Source organism: Cloeon dipterum, chromosome 4 (assembly GCF_949628265.1).
Source record: "Cloeon dipterum chromosome 4, ieCloDipt1.1, whole genome shotgun sequence".
NCBI lineage: Eukaryota > Metazoa > Arthropoda > Insecta > Ephemeroptera > Baetidae > Cloeon > Cloeon dipterum.
In genome coordinates, this window is record NC_088789.1 from 12,260,475 (window position 1) to 12,274,572 (window position 14,098).

Consider the following 14,098-nt stretch of genomic DNA (forward strand, 5'->3'; position numbering starts at 1 on the left):
GCTTTATGAACTATAGCAGTGCTTCTCTTAGACTCCTTTCTCGCTTTCGATTTTGAGTTATAGTATATGTTCACTGCAACTTTGGCCTATTTCTTCATTTTCTTAATGGCAAGAGGCAACTGGATCGATTCATCTGTTATGAATTCGACATAATGTCATATAATAGCACTATACCATAATCTCAATTAATCAAAAACAACACGTAAGCCTAAATGGAAAAATCGAATGATTGAGCAATGAAACATACATATAAGGATGGTTCATTGAAACACGTTGTATAGAGTTCACTTTGCTTTATCTTACTACTGCAATACCTAGACGCAGTGTCATAAATCGTTATGTGCTATGGAAAGTCGAGCAATGCGACCTGAGTGAATGAACTGCGATAGGGAATAGTTGTTGCGACAATATAGCGTTCGGACAACGTGAACGCATCTGTTTTAGCACTCTTCCTGGTTGCATTAAGGTCAATTCGAGAAGCATAATAAATTCTATTTTTAACCCTCAACTGTGAGATCTTGATCTACAAGTTCTCCCACCAGAACCGAGAGCGTAATGTCCGCAGCAGAGGTCAGGAATCCAGAATTTTCCGCAGGAAATAGCGCAATTGTGCAAAATTGCAGATTTAAACAAGCGGATAATGTCTGAATAGAGAACAATTATACTGGCAAATAAGTAAGCGTCTGCAGCAGATGCGAATTAACGATATTACGCTTCGCGCCGTCCGGTTTTTCAAGTTCACGTACACAGTGCAGTTTGCTCGGAAGTGATCTCGCAGCAGAGACACCTAATAGGCTTTTCGCGTGCGATCCTGCTGTGAGTAATGCAGATCGACTAGCTAGGCGCAAATAGGCAAGTAGTCAAGGTGCACTGGGTGGTGGACGCAGCCAGTGCAATTGCAGGAGAGCCGTCGTGGCCTGCACTTCGCTAGCTCCGTCCGAGAAGTCGTGCGTGCCGCCATGCTAAACGCAATGTCCACCCTGTTGACGCTGCTGCTGGCCGCCGTCACGATGGCCTCCGTGGCCGCCACCCACGACAAGAGTCCGATTTTCGGAGCTTACCTCGCCGAGGCCATGACCGAGACGCAACTGCAACCGGCGGTCAGGAGCTTGTGTGCCAACTACACGAAATTTTACGTGGACGAGCTGCAGAAGTTGACGCTGTGGGCTGTTCAGAGTGAGTTTTTTATTTAATTATTTTTATTTTTTAATTCTCCACTAGACAACTTCATACTTCACTTGAAAGGGGAGATCAATTGATAATTTCATTTCTAATTTTGATATTTTATTGACAGAATGCAACCAGCTGCAATTCAGTTCAGCTTGTTGAACGGCATCTGTTCTTAAATTTTAATCAAGGACTAAAAGGTACATTTTCTCAGTTGATTTGAGTTTTTGTATCACTCTAATATGCATTTTGTCTTGGTCCACGATATATCGGAGTCTCTGTTCTACTTCATTTTTAGTAAAGATTAAGCGCTAAGCAGTTTTATTAACTGACAAAGAGTTCAAAACATCATAGATCTATATATTTTTTTTTAAATAATCATAACTGTTGAGAGCTTTTATTAATTTAATATAAATCATCTAGGGAAAACTGAATCCCTAAAATCTTAATCAAGTTTAGGCAAAAAGCGCTTAGTTCTTTCCTAAGAGAGATACTGACTGATTTAGAGAGTAAAACGTAGAGCCATAAACACTTGATTTTAATCTCGCTTCAGTCGCTTTAATTATATGCTTTACGCGATCCATTCATCATGCTTTTCAGCTATATTTTAAAACTGTAACCTCTTGCAGCACCATCTTTTTCGAGTATTTTAAAACATTTTTGAGCCATTTCCGTGCTTTTAAATTTCAAAATTATTAGCTTTATCAAAATGCTGAGTAATAATAATAAAAAAACTGATAAAGCCTACATTTTCACATCACGCCCTTTATTGTACCTGGCAGCAAACGCATTACTTGCAACCTTGCTTGCGACTTGATAAACAGCTCGCGACCGTAATTGCAGTGTACGATTCGACCGCAAAAGTCCCCGACGGAGTGCTCAGCGGCAACGTTTATCAGTTCGGCCACTTCGACGGCTGCCTGAAGATCAGAGTGGACCTGGAGGACGGCGAAGGATTCCGCGGCAAACACTGCCTGGCCAAAATCAAGTTCGCCCCCAAACCAGAGACCTACCCGCAATATTTCCTCCCTTCTGATGACCCTTTCCGCATGGAATTTGATGCCAATGGCAGCGCTTGGGAGAAGATCAAAGTACCATATTTCCAGATTGATTGACTGCTGAGGTTTATTTACCCGCTTTTTTGCCCGTCTGTGTAGTACACCGGAGACTTGCGGAAACAGAGACGAGACGCGATCTACTGGGGCGTCTGCGTGCCGTCCGTGTGCGGCGCAAAAAGTGTGCTTGAAGGCATTAAAAACGCCATCAAGCCTCTACAAGACAGCTTTGGTGTCAATGCCAATGTTGAACTTGTCGAGAAAAACTGTAAAATACTGCAATCGGAGACTTTTGATACGCTCGACATATCTTATAGGTATTATTCCTAGCTAAATTTGAAATGCCAAATATTTTAATTTTTATTTTTCAGCCTTATTCTTTTTATTATCATCGTCATCGTGCTGATTTGCACAGCAGTCGACACCTATACCGCCTATTTGGATAAAATCACCGACAGTAAGGAAATTTATAAAATTATGACTTAATAACATTTATTTTTTGCCCAGCACGAATAAAAAACTAAAATTTACAATGTCGTGGCAGGTTTCGGCATCAGAATTTTGCGCTCGTTCTCTGTCAGAACCAACTGGCTGATACTGTGCCAAGGCCCTGCAGCCAGGGACAATGACGCTGGGGACCTCCGATCAATCCATGGGCTCAGGTTTTTGTCAATGTGGCTTATCATCATGGGCCATCGCTGCATGTTCTCACTGGGAGGCCCGCTTTTCAACCCTGAGCGGATTGAAGAGGTTAGCACGGTTTTACTTATTCAGTTCAGGATTTAAAATTTTATAAATTTCAGATCTACACATCGGCTTTGAATATGATTCTGCTCAACGGCACAATCATCGTCGACACTTTTTTCTTAATCAGCGGTTTCCTCTCGTGCTACTTGATGCTGCTTGAGCTGGATAAAAAGAGGAAGGTCAATGTTTCTTTGTTGTACGCCTACAGATACATCAGGTACAAACACAAAAAGATCATTCGCGTGACGTGCGCAACATTGAACCTGTGCTTATTCTTTTGTGATCGAAATTTCAGACTGACTCCAGTGTATGCGATGGTTGTCGGCTTTTACGCAACCATCTACCCAAAATTAGGTGATGGTCCTATGTGGGACCAAAAAGTTGGACTTGAGCGAGACAGGTGCAGAGACAACTGGTGGGCAAACCTGCTTTACATCAACAATTACGTTAACGCCGAGAACATGGTACGTAACTATTCAAATTTTTTTAAACATTAAAATTTTGTTGAGGTATAACGATTGCTCAAGATAAAATTTAGTCAATCAATCAAACTTAAGAGAAACATTTTTTGACTTCTTGGTTCAATATTAACACTGCTAAACCAGACAACTATTTAACACTGTCATATCGATCAGGATGTTCAATGGAGCTCTTGAAGTTTATTAAAAATTAACATGCTCAAATTATATTAAGTTGAAAACTAATTTTTCAAATTAATGGAGTTGGAAAACCTTATCAAAATTTAAGTTCAATATTTTTCGAGATTGGTCAAATTTTCCGGTCTAATTTGAAATATGCTACAGAAGTTTAACTTAAATAAACATGCCATACTTTTAATATTAATGTTGAAAATCAATCTATTTACAGTGTATGTTCCAATCTTGGTTCCTGGCCTGTGACATGCACTATTTCCTTCTGTCACCGCTCATTATTTATCCCTTGTGGAGGTGGCCTAGACCTGGAAAGGTGCTGCTATTTTTCGTCACCTCCCTCTCCATTTTCGTGCCCTTTGCGGTTACCCTTTTGGGCGGACTCGACGCTGTCTTACTGCTTTTCATGAGGTATGCGAACTATTTACAATAAGCTGAACAATACGTTAATACTGAATATTCAAGCACACTCGCTGATCCGGTTTCAAACGAGACTTTCCGCTCAATCTACATTCCCTCCCACACAAGAGCGGCTCCGTATTTCATCGGCATTGTTTGGGGGTATGTGCTCTACAAAATTCGCTCTGAAGGAATCAAAATCAACAAGGTATGATAACAGTGTTTAGGATATAATATTGGATTTTACATATGAATTTTGCAGAAATTCGCCGCGGCTATATTTATATTTTTGCACTTTGTCGCATTCGGATGCATTTTTGGTGCATGGGCCTTTTACATCCCGGACATTCCCAGATCAGCCCTGGAGAAAGCTCTCTATGGAGGCTTTCACAGAGCAGGCTGGGCCATCTCCATTGGCTGGCTTATTGTAGCTTGTGCGCTGAGTTTGGCTGGTGAGCTGTTTGCATATTATTTTAAACACCGTAATTTGAATAAAACTTAAAATCAATATCAAGGTCCATACCGCGCTTTGCTTTCCTGGAAACCAATGGTGCCACTTGGGCGTTTGACCTACTGCGCCTTTCTGGCCCACTCAGGGGTACAAATGTACCAAAGTGCTTCAATGCGTGTGCCTGAATATATGACCTACTTCAAGATGGTATTTCTTGTCACTATGCATAAATATTGTTTTACATTATTGCGCGTTTTATAGCTCTGGATGACATTGGGCGATGTTTCATTCACTTTCGGTGTCGCCTTGGTTCTGTACATGCTCTTTGAGGCTCCAGTGACTGCACTACAAAGAATATTTTTCAAAAAAGGTAACTGAAGGCCACAGTGATTTTATATTGAGTAACAAAATGGCCTTGTTGCAGATCGAAAACCCGCAGGTGATAATCAGCAGCTTCCTGTTACAATGGTTCAAAACGAGATCAGGGAAACATGCAGAGCGTGACAGAAATTAATTTCGTAATTTATAATTATTCCAGTTCAAAGTATTCCTAGCATTGTAATCGCACGTTGTTGAAATCTGTGATTTTACCATTTCCATTGCTATTAAATGCCGAGCATCATCTCTAGTCTCCTCTATGTATTTACTAATGACTTCTCCCCATACTAACTCAACCATGTGGTATTATCTTAATCATGTTGTAAACAAATAAATTTATTTAAAGAAATGATTTGCTTTTATTTGGCATCTACATTCAGCTCAACCGAACGAGTTCTTTCTTTTAAGTAAATTCATTATGCAATCCCAAAAATAAATTCCTCAACTCAAAATGCAACATTTGAATAAAAACTAAAGGCACATACATCGATCCTCCATTGAAGCGTGCATGAAGCTAGTAAGCAAACCTGTTCTTGGCATCATACCCCATTTTGTCCAGGTTGGGGGTGCAGGCAAAGTTGATCATTGGTGGGGGGCCGCACATCAGCACAAGGTTGTCAGAGGATGGGGGGAACAGATGTTCCTGGATCAACTCGGCAGATACGAAACCAGTGCTGTAGGTCCAGGCTGAAAAGAAACGCAATCCACGATTATTTTGAATGAGTGAGCTGATGCAGAAAACTCTTACAGTTAGACGCGCGGTCCACTGTGTACCAAACTTTGAACTGGTCTGGATGCTCTTTGGCGACATTCTCCAACTCCTCTCGCAGTAAAATGTCATCTTCGGTCTGATTGGCGAAAATAAGTCGCAGCTCAGTTTTGTCCTTGGGGTCGCGAGTGATGTGGCGGATCAGTTGCAGCATTGGAGTGATACCAGTTCCGCCTACAGAAACATAGTGTTCAATAAAAAATAATAATAATTATAGCTCAAATGGATTTTAAGTTTCAACAAAAATATATATCATTAGAATCATGACAGATGTGATGATCAAAAATTTTCATTGGTCTAAATTGATTAATCTAACAATATAAGCGGGTTTTAACCTTAAACAGCAGAAATACGTATGAAAAAAATCCCAAGTTGAAAGTGGGAATTTTCCATTATCTTTTGTTTGGTCAGGAAGTAGTCAAATTTAAAAATAGTACTAGGTGAACAATCACAGAATCAATTGAAGCACTGGTTTGTATAGCTGTTTCAGCTAATCCCAAGCCTCGTCAGCCATTGAAATACGCTCCAGTCCCCGACACATGTGAATGACCGTGAATATTTTTTAAGGGATGAGCGTCACTTGTTCACACCCCCTACCGATTCCCTGTTGTTGTCTCCTGTAGCAATTCATTAAATTTCACTTTTATCAAAAGCGAGTTGCTATAAGATTTAAAAAAACAGCTCAACGCTCAAGGCAATTGTCAAGTTTGGTCATGGTAACATTCATCCTAATTATTGCAAATATCAAAATTAATCCAGAAATGAGGAAAATAAGTATGAATGCAACTTTCTAGTAATGAAACCATTGATCAATTTAATTTTTTCCACAAAATTAAAAAAATAGAAATAAAACTTTGTATCGAGGATGCAAAATTAAAATTAAAAAAAGTCCTGTTAATTTTCAGCTTTCTCTTGCCATTCTATTAAGCCAATCGAGTTTTCAACTTGACTCACCAGCAATCATGGATAATTTCTTAGCCACATGGGTCTCTGGTGCTGCCCTTGGGGATGGCTTGATGGCGAATTTTCCACGTCCTTCATAGACCAGTCTTCCAGAAGGTCCTTTCACGTCTATCTTGTCTCCAATCTTCATTTCATTGAGATGCTGGCTCATTTTGCCTCCATCAGGGAACTTGGGGTTTACATTACGGTGGTATACCTGGCAATAACAAGAGCTTCAATTTAACTGAAAATTTCAAGGTAAAAATTAAGAACCTTGACGACCAAGTCAACATATCCTTTGTCTTCATCGCTGCTGACGGGTGTGTATGGACGAGGCACAAAATTTCCGTTGACGGTGGCTGAAAGGTAAATGTGCTGGCCAATTGGCAATCCTATGAACAAAAAATACAACTATTTAATAACCAATCTGAACATTAATTTTTTAAAAAATATTTAAATATGGATGAATCACTAGGTCATTACCAATAATTATTGAAACACTTGTTGCTACTAAAAAATATTACTTCCAAAACACATCAGACATCACATCAATTCAAACTTTAAAAATCAAGCTTTGCACGTTTTTTAGAACATTACAAACTTGATTTTAATATTTAATGAACATAAAAATGTATCATGATTTCACTCAATTATTGATCTTTACAAATTACACCTTAAACTCAAAAGGAGACACGTTGTATATTATCTGATTTTAACTTTTCGGCACGTACATACAGATAAGCAACTCAAGATTAGGTCTCTCAATTGGCCAACAGTGTGTCTGACATACAATATTATCCAATTTCAAACCCAATAGACAAAACAATAATGAAATTAGAACATACAATTTTTTTAAAGTCGCTAGGGAATTAACTTATTACCTAAAACATGTTCTTCGGAGGGAAGTTCGAAGCGGAATCTCTTGGTGTCGTGGCTGATGTCTTCTTTCTCAATTAGTTTCAGTGGGTACTTGGTGTTTGGGTCCAAAAGGGTCTTTTTCACAGACTTCTTCTTGCGGCAAAGTAAAAAGTTGACAACCACCACTGTTACGGCCACGACGGCCACACCAAGCAGGATCGGCACCTGGATTACAGCAGAGGTCAAAAAAGGGAAACAGTTCGGACAAAACATCCGCTCGCAGAGCGCAATTATAAGAAAAAATTACCACAGGGCACATGCTAACTAATGCTGCTGCTAATGTGTCTTGTGTGCAGGTGAAAAGCAAAATGCAATGTTCAAAGCGCAAACATTATGAGAGCAAGTTAGCATGAGGTCAACATGTCTAGTGTGCAGCATTGAATTTGTTTCGTGACATGAATACTTTGGACATGATAATTACATTAACATTATATTCCCCGATTCAAGCAAACAAAAATTAATTATGTATAATTACTGATTATAAGGAGTATTTAAGTATGTTAAATTTCGAATTTATTTACACCATTAACAAATTAAGTGTAAATATAGGCGTTGTAAGTGTTTTCTCCTCCTGCTCCGACAATATTAGGTGCGAAATTTTATTGCTAATGACGGGACAAAATTTAACTGTTCTCCAATTTTATCAAACGATCACAAAGCCTGGTTTTCGTCCTGCTTACCTTGTCGACCATGCTGGACACTCCTCCTCGCAGTTACAATGCACTTTTCGGCCCAAAAATCTGCGTTTGTGGTGCTCAATTAGACGAAAGCTGGAGACACAAAAACCACAATGACAGCAGGAATGAAACTCGACCGCACTGGAAAACGCCAAATTTCGTGCAAAAATACAGACAGTAAAACACCACCATCTAAAAATGATAAAGAGAAAAATGAAAAGAAAACCCCAAGGGCACGTGTAAAGGCGGCACGAGTATATTATGTATTTTCAATCACCACAAAAACACAGAGGAAAGAAGTCAAAACATTATTTGGACAGAACGATTGCAAACAAGGCAAGCGAGGTGATCATCCAGGGTGCTTGCTTACCTGACTGCCTTCGCCCTCTTGCAGCATCGAGAATCGTGATTTTAAACTTAACTTCTGTCGGCTTCAAACCTTCAGCTTAAGCTACTCCAGCTGTGATCGTGCTGCTCCTGTTCATGCTCTCAAAATAATGAATCACTCTTGCTTTTTATTCCAAAGCCAGTGCCATCTAGCGTCGACGCAGACAACTAGTTCTCAAACAGCTTACAATTAGTGCACACTGAAAAAGGTGAATTCGCAATACAAAAACCTATCAACCATCAACTGCGTCGTAAAATAACCTTTTTTGTTCCAAGAAACTTTTATTTTGTGATTTCCCATTTATTTAATGCTAGACCTATACCATTGACAAATTTTGTCGAACAAATTAAGACGAGATATGTAACATTTTTTTAGCAAAAACTATAATAGTGACAAATAAATATTATATATTCGATAATATATATATTATATATATATAATTTTTTCACTTAAAACTTAAAGGTGTTCTTACGATGTAATAAAAAAAACTTAATGGATACGTGGAAAATTAACTGTGGATGGTAAGTTACTAGTGAAAATTCTATGAGGAAAAATTAAATAACTCACACACGCGTTCATATTAACCGCGGACATCAGCTTTTTCGGCCCCACACCCGCAGCCTCCGCGGTCAGCAGTTACTATACATACAAAACAAAAATTTGCAAAATATCTAACCGCAGTGTATTAGCTGATTCAGAATTCTCTGCAGCTGATAATGCGGTATTGAATTTTGTGTCTCAGGTAAAGTACTGTTGATGAGAGGCCTGCGGGGTTGAAGCAGTCACTGAACAGCACGGGAATGTAGTGGTTTTTAACTTTTCATAACATTATGTTCACTATTAGCTAACCGGCCAGAATTAATTTTCTACACAGGGATATACATTATATGACGAGCATCAGTTTTTCTTATTAAATTAAAAAGATTAAACCAGCTGCAGTGCGTATTTCTGTCTTTGTCTTATATGAAAAAAAAATGGTAATCCAAAAATGATCTTCTCAATAAAATATATAACAGGAATTCACAGTAAAAAAAACTGAAAGAAATATGTGTTCAAATTCACAATTTATTCAGCTTACACATGATTCGATGAATTTCCTAAAATACAAAGATATTTTTATATACTCTCCAACACACACGTTCTAATATGGCAAATTTTTAAGTGTTGGTTTATTATTATAGATGTGCTTTTGCTACAAATGATATAAATACAAAAGTATTGAGAGCAGACAATTTTATAAAATAATTAAAGCAAACAAAAATGCATATCAGAGGGCAACTTTTAAATTGAGAGAGGAAAAGCACTTAAAAGTTATCTCACAGTATTTTACTACAGTTCTTCATCACTGCAGATAAATCGCAAGAACATTAAGAGGGGATCCGAAATAATACAAATTTGCAAGACGCGTAAATATTCCCAAATTAAAGGCAAATTTGCACATCGTTTTAGGACTTGAGAACCTATCAGTCGATTAATGTTTAAACTGTTTCATAGCCTTGCTTGATGTTCTTTGCCAAAGTGCATGTCAGGACAACGCCAATCAGCTGAAATGTGATGGAAAAGTTAAATATTAGTTAGTTTGATGAAAGCGATGAAAGAAATAAGTATGTTTCTTTACTTTAAAGCTTAAATAACAAATAAGATAAATGAAAAATCTTTGAGATTTGAACGCTTTTCTCGTCCAAAATATCATGTACAAAATCTTTTACCTGAATCACAGCGATGCCAATACCAGTGCCGCCAATAGTGATCGCATTGTCTGATACGAATTTCTCTAGACTCATCAGACAACCATCCTGAAAATGTGGGAGGTCGATTAATTCATTATTATAATAACCATACCAACAATAGTAAAATGATATACATTTAAGATTTTGTCTGAAAAAAGGTTTTCTTAATGCTATACTTGCCTTGTAAATTCCAGTAGCATTTGAAGGGGGCGCATCGAGACTACATTTTTTGGGATCATCAAGACTGCAGCAAGAGAGTGGGTACCTGAAAGTTTCGTTGAAAAGTGCAGTATGAGTCATCCAGTCAGCGGGACTTTCCACGCCACAGCATTTGAACTGAAAAAATTATTTCAGTGAAGTGCATTTTAAATTAATAACTGCGCGTTACATTTTTCTGAAGAGAATCCCAATCTTCTCTGTTCCACGGTCCAGTTGTCGAGTTGTATTGTGGCAGCATTTCCATCATATTTTTCTTCAGCAAAGGCTCGGCCTTGCTGCTCAGCATGTAACCAGCCATTCCACCAGCCACCTCCAGGATGAAGATTGCGATCATCAAAACGGCGAACTGAAAACAAGAAATAAAATATTTTACTCTAAAATATATAATCTTTTTACTGACATGGAATGGTCAACCAAAAAAGTTTAGATTTGACAAACCTCTCTGCTTTAACTAAAGAGAATTTAAAGTAAAAAGACTGACCATAAACTTTGTATGGTTGAGCAGATAATGTATGCTCCTCTCGCAGTGAATTTATATGTAACTATTTCCGAGCTTTATTTCAAAACGCAGGCTTTATCAGACATGTGATTACATGAAAATAACGCTGTGCAGACTGATGAGTGATTTGTTATTCAACAAGGGCAAAAGTGTTGTGGTGATTCACTTAAAAGTGCAGCTAGCTACATCGCCAGCGTCTCCGCTTGCGTGGCTTCCCGCACTGTTCCTGGATCATGCTCTCACCATAGCACGTATAAATTGCAGCAGTTACGTTTTTCGCGTTTTTCCAAGACAAAAAGGGATTTTAGCATCTTGGTTTTCTGTACAACTCATCACGCATATTATATGCGTTCATCAATATTAAAGATAAGGGAATTATGCTGATTTAATAATTGCAAATATAAAACACCCCATATGTTTTGTTAAATATTTAGAAAGGTTTGTATACAACAACAACAACAAAAAAGGTGTAAAGTAAAAAATCAGTCTCACGAACGCATTGCTAGAGTAGATATTTCAATAAGGGAAATCAATTCAGATTAAGGAACAATGAAGCATTTTTTAATGTGGTTTCCTAAACAGTGATATTTTCCATTATGAAGCAGACGAGCGTGCTTAAAACAAGTAAAAGCTCTTTATACTTACTGTGAGAACCATGCAGTAGTTTTCCTTGATGGAACCGCAGCAGCCAAAGAAGGCAACCAAGAAAATGATGACACCAATCGAGATGAGCAGCCCAGGGGTGGAATAATAGTTTCCGTCCAGCAATCCCTCGTATGTGCCATACTCCGCTAAAATTACCGCACCAATAGTCAAAATCACTATGCCCGTGATCTGAAAAAAGAGTTAATTGTATTATTTGATTTTCGTTCATCATAATTATCATAAATATTCATGGTGAATAGTTACGTGGTGTTGTTAAATTGAAATTTGAGGTAAAAAATATGTATTAATTTTCTCAATTGTGAAAATTCTACTTTAGAAATTTCTTTCCTGTTATTGTGAGCAAAGCAATGAATCATAGGTTAATAAAACAAAATATCCAAAAGTATGCTCCATATAGTGTGTCAGAGCTATAGGCCTCAGACACTGTAAAAAATTGTTGCCTTCATTCATAATATTGCCAAAATATAAGCTTTATTGATATTCTGTTATTGAACATTATAATTTTAAAATTTTCAATCTCTCTGAAATATTAGTTTTTATCTGAAAGTATGAAATGTGACGAAAAAGAGCTTCGCAGAAAATTGCGTTATCAAGACGGGTTTAATGTTGTGCGCAAAACAAACAGTTGCAGATCTTGAGAGTTGTAAAAAATTGCTGACGAGTCACCTCAATTTTCTCCAACTTTTCCTTGCATGACTCGTGCTTAGCTCAGTCAGGACCGGACGGAAAACCGATAGCATGTGTTTCCGTCAAACTCGATGCATCTTGCATTTATTTTAGGACGTCATTCAATTTCCTAATTAATGCGCTTTATCCTTATGGTGCCTCCCAAGTCGCAGATGCCCGCAAGCGTGAAGTTGGCGCCCATAGTAACAAATCAAACCCCCAATAGGGCCCTACTTTGGTATTTTTAGTGTTGTAAGGAGCATAGACTCGATTCATTCAAATACAACAATTAGGTTTTGTTTCAAAACTAGTCTTTGTATTGAAATTTCCTCAAAACCATTAACTTCGATAATTATTTGGTATTTTCAAACAGACTTTCAAGGGCACCCAAACCAACGAAGAGCGCAGTGCATGATTATCAGGTAGGAAGTGCTTCCGGAGACCACTTAGCGTGGGCGAGTTGCAGTGTGTCAGGGTAACACTTTTTCATTCAGGGGATTACTCCAGTAAAAATGATTTGAATGAAACGCGCGCGTGAGTCGCATTTTTATTTCACGTGACCCCAGCGGTGAAATCAGAAGTAGAACGCTGCAAAACGCGTTTTCGAGAACAAAAATACAATTACGCCCGATTGGTGTCGTGCAACTCGTGCAGCGGGACACGAATTTTCACTAAAAAAATCAAGGAGTGCATCATGCGTGGCGCTTTTTGCCGTGGCTCGTTTCCCCATTTGTTAGGCAAACAGGCAGGATCACGTAGCCTTATCAGTTATGTATTGCAGTTGTTCAAATAACAGCCAAGTTGTGTAAAACGCAGACCGCTAAAATAAATAACATCTTTCTGCTTTTATTAGAGCCACGTCTTCAGTAGCGAACAGCAAAAACAGACGTCATTGCGGAGAGTGGACCAAAAATGAATTGGAAACGGAACCATGGCACTCTCTCCGCGAATCGCTCAGGTTGCTTAATTCATCGCTCGTCGGCACTTTCCTCGTCAGTAGCGGGATACAATTATTATTACCGCGTGAGCCGCCTATACTGTCACTTTCTTATCGCGTCTAATTGCACTGGATAAAGCCCACGATTACCGCCGTCAAAATAACTTTCGAAATATAACATTCCAGACTAAATTGATATAATAAAAAAATTGATCGAGATACTGGCATATTTCCTTTTCCTCCTTCAGTTTTCAGACAGTTTGATTTTTATATAATAAAAAAATTTATCCAAATAAAATTACACTCACCACAAAGACGAGGTTAAAGACAAAGAGGAGGTATTTGATGAGAGCTGCGCCGCCTGTCAACATTTTGCCTATACTGCGGTGCTGACCAAAGTCGATTGTAAGGACCTTGCTACAGCAAGTGTTTAATAACGGGTGTTCGTTGCGACCGGCCCTTGCTTAGGTTGCGCCTTCTGGTTCTGGCTCTCGCTACCTCGCTGCCGACTGTGGGGCCGAGAGGCAAGAGTTGCGCTTTCTCGCGTACATTCACCACGTGACCAGCCGACCGCAGTCACTCGTGATCGTGACGTCAAGAGGCCTTCCAGAACTGTGTGTTAAACAATCTATCTGCCTTTAATAGCGTGTGTGCAGAGCCCTCTAGAGACCAGGTGTTGAACAACACAGGAACACAATACTATAGTATCAACGCTCGAAGATTCGAGAAAATATAATTATTGGTGCTTTTATTTTATGTTGTTATTTTAATCTTCATTGTTAGTAATATAATTTATTCATTAATTTTCTTTTATTATAAGCAACATTTTGTCGGTCTTTC

At 38.5% G+C, this 14,098-nt stretch overlaps 3 protein-coding genes across 3 annotated transcripts; 1 reads left to right on the plus strand and 2 right to left on the minus strand.

Annotated features, from left to right (window-relative positions):
• The first annotated feature begins 825 nt into the window (after nt 1–825).
• LOC135942520 (nose resistant to fluoxetine protein 6-like) lies at nt 826–5,196 on the plus strand. Its single transcript, XM_065488662.1, has 13 exons — nt 826–1,176; nt 2,011–2,258; nt 2,325–2,539; nt 2,594–2,679; nt 2,767–2,972; nt 3,026–3,186; nt 3,265–3,433; nt 3,837–4,030; nt 4,085–4,226; nt 4,281–4,470; nt 4,534–4,676; nt 4,731–4,839; nt 4,894–5,196. Exons 1-13 carry the CDS (start codon nt 960–962, stop codon nt 4,971–4,973), a joined length of 2,160 nt encoding a protein of 719 aa, XP_065344734.1. The 5' UTR covers nt 826–959; the 3' UTR covers nt 4,974–5,196.
• Nucleotides 5,183–8,665, minus strand: LOC135942521 (NADH-cytochrome b5 reductase 2). Its single transcript, XM_065488663.1, has 6 exons — nt 8,524–8,665; nt 7,440–7,641; nt 6,832–6,950; nt 6,571–6,775; nt 5,596–5,790; nt 5,183–5,534 (listed from the first exon to the last, which is right to left on the minus strand). The coding sequence occupies exons 1-6, from the start codon at nt 8,548–8,550 to the stop codon at nt 5,362–5,364; spliced, it is 921 nt and encodes a 306-aa protein (XP_065344735.1). The 5' UTR covers nt 8,551–8,665; the 3' UTR covers nt 5,183–5,361.
• Nucleotides 8,666–9,586: 921 nt separating this feature from the next.
• On the minus strand, nt 9,587–13,834 carry LOC135943253 (CD63 antigen-like). Its single transcript, XM_065489706.1, has 6 exons — nt 13,567–13,834; nt 11,635–11,823; nt 10,660–10,836; nt 10,452–10,607; nt 10,251–10,337; nt 9,587–10,085 (listed from the first exon to the last, which is right to left on the minus strand). The coding sequence occupies exons 1-6, from the start codon at nt 13,627–13,629 to the stop codon at nt 10,020–10,022; spliced, it is 738 nt and encodes a 245-aa protein (XP_065345778.1). The 5' UTR covers nt 13,630–13,834; the 3' UTR covers nt 9,587–10,019.
• Between the last annotated feature and the right edge of the window lie 264 nt (nt 13,835–14,098).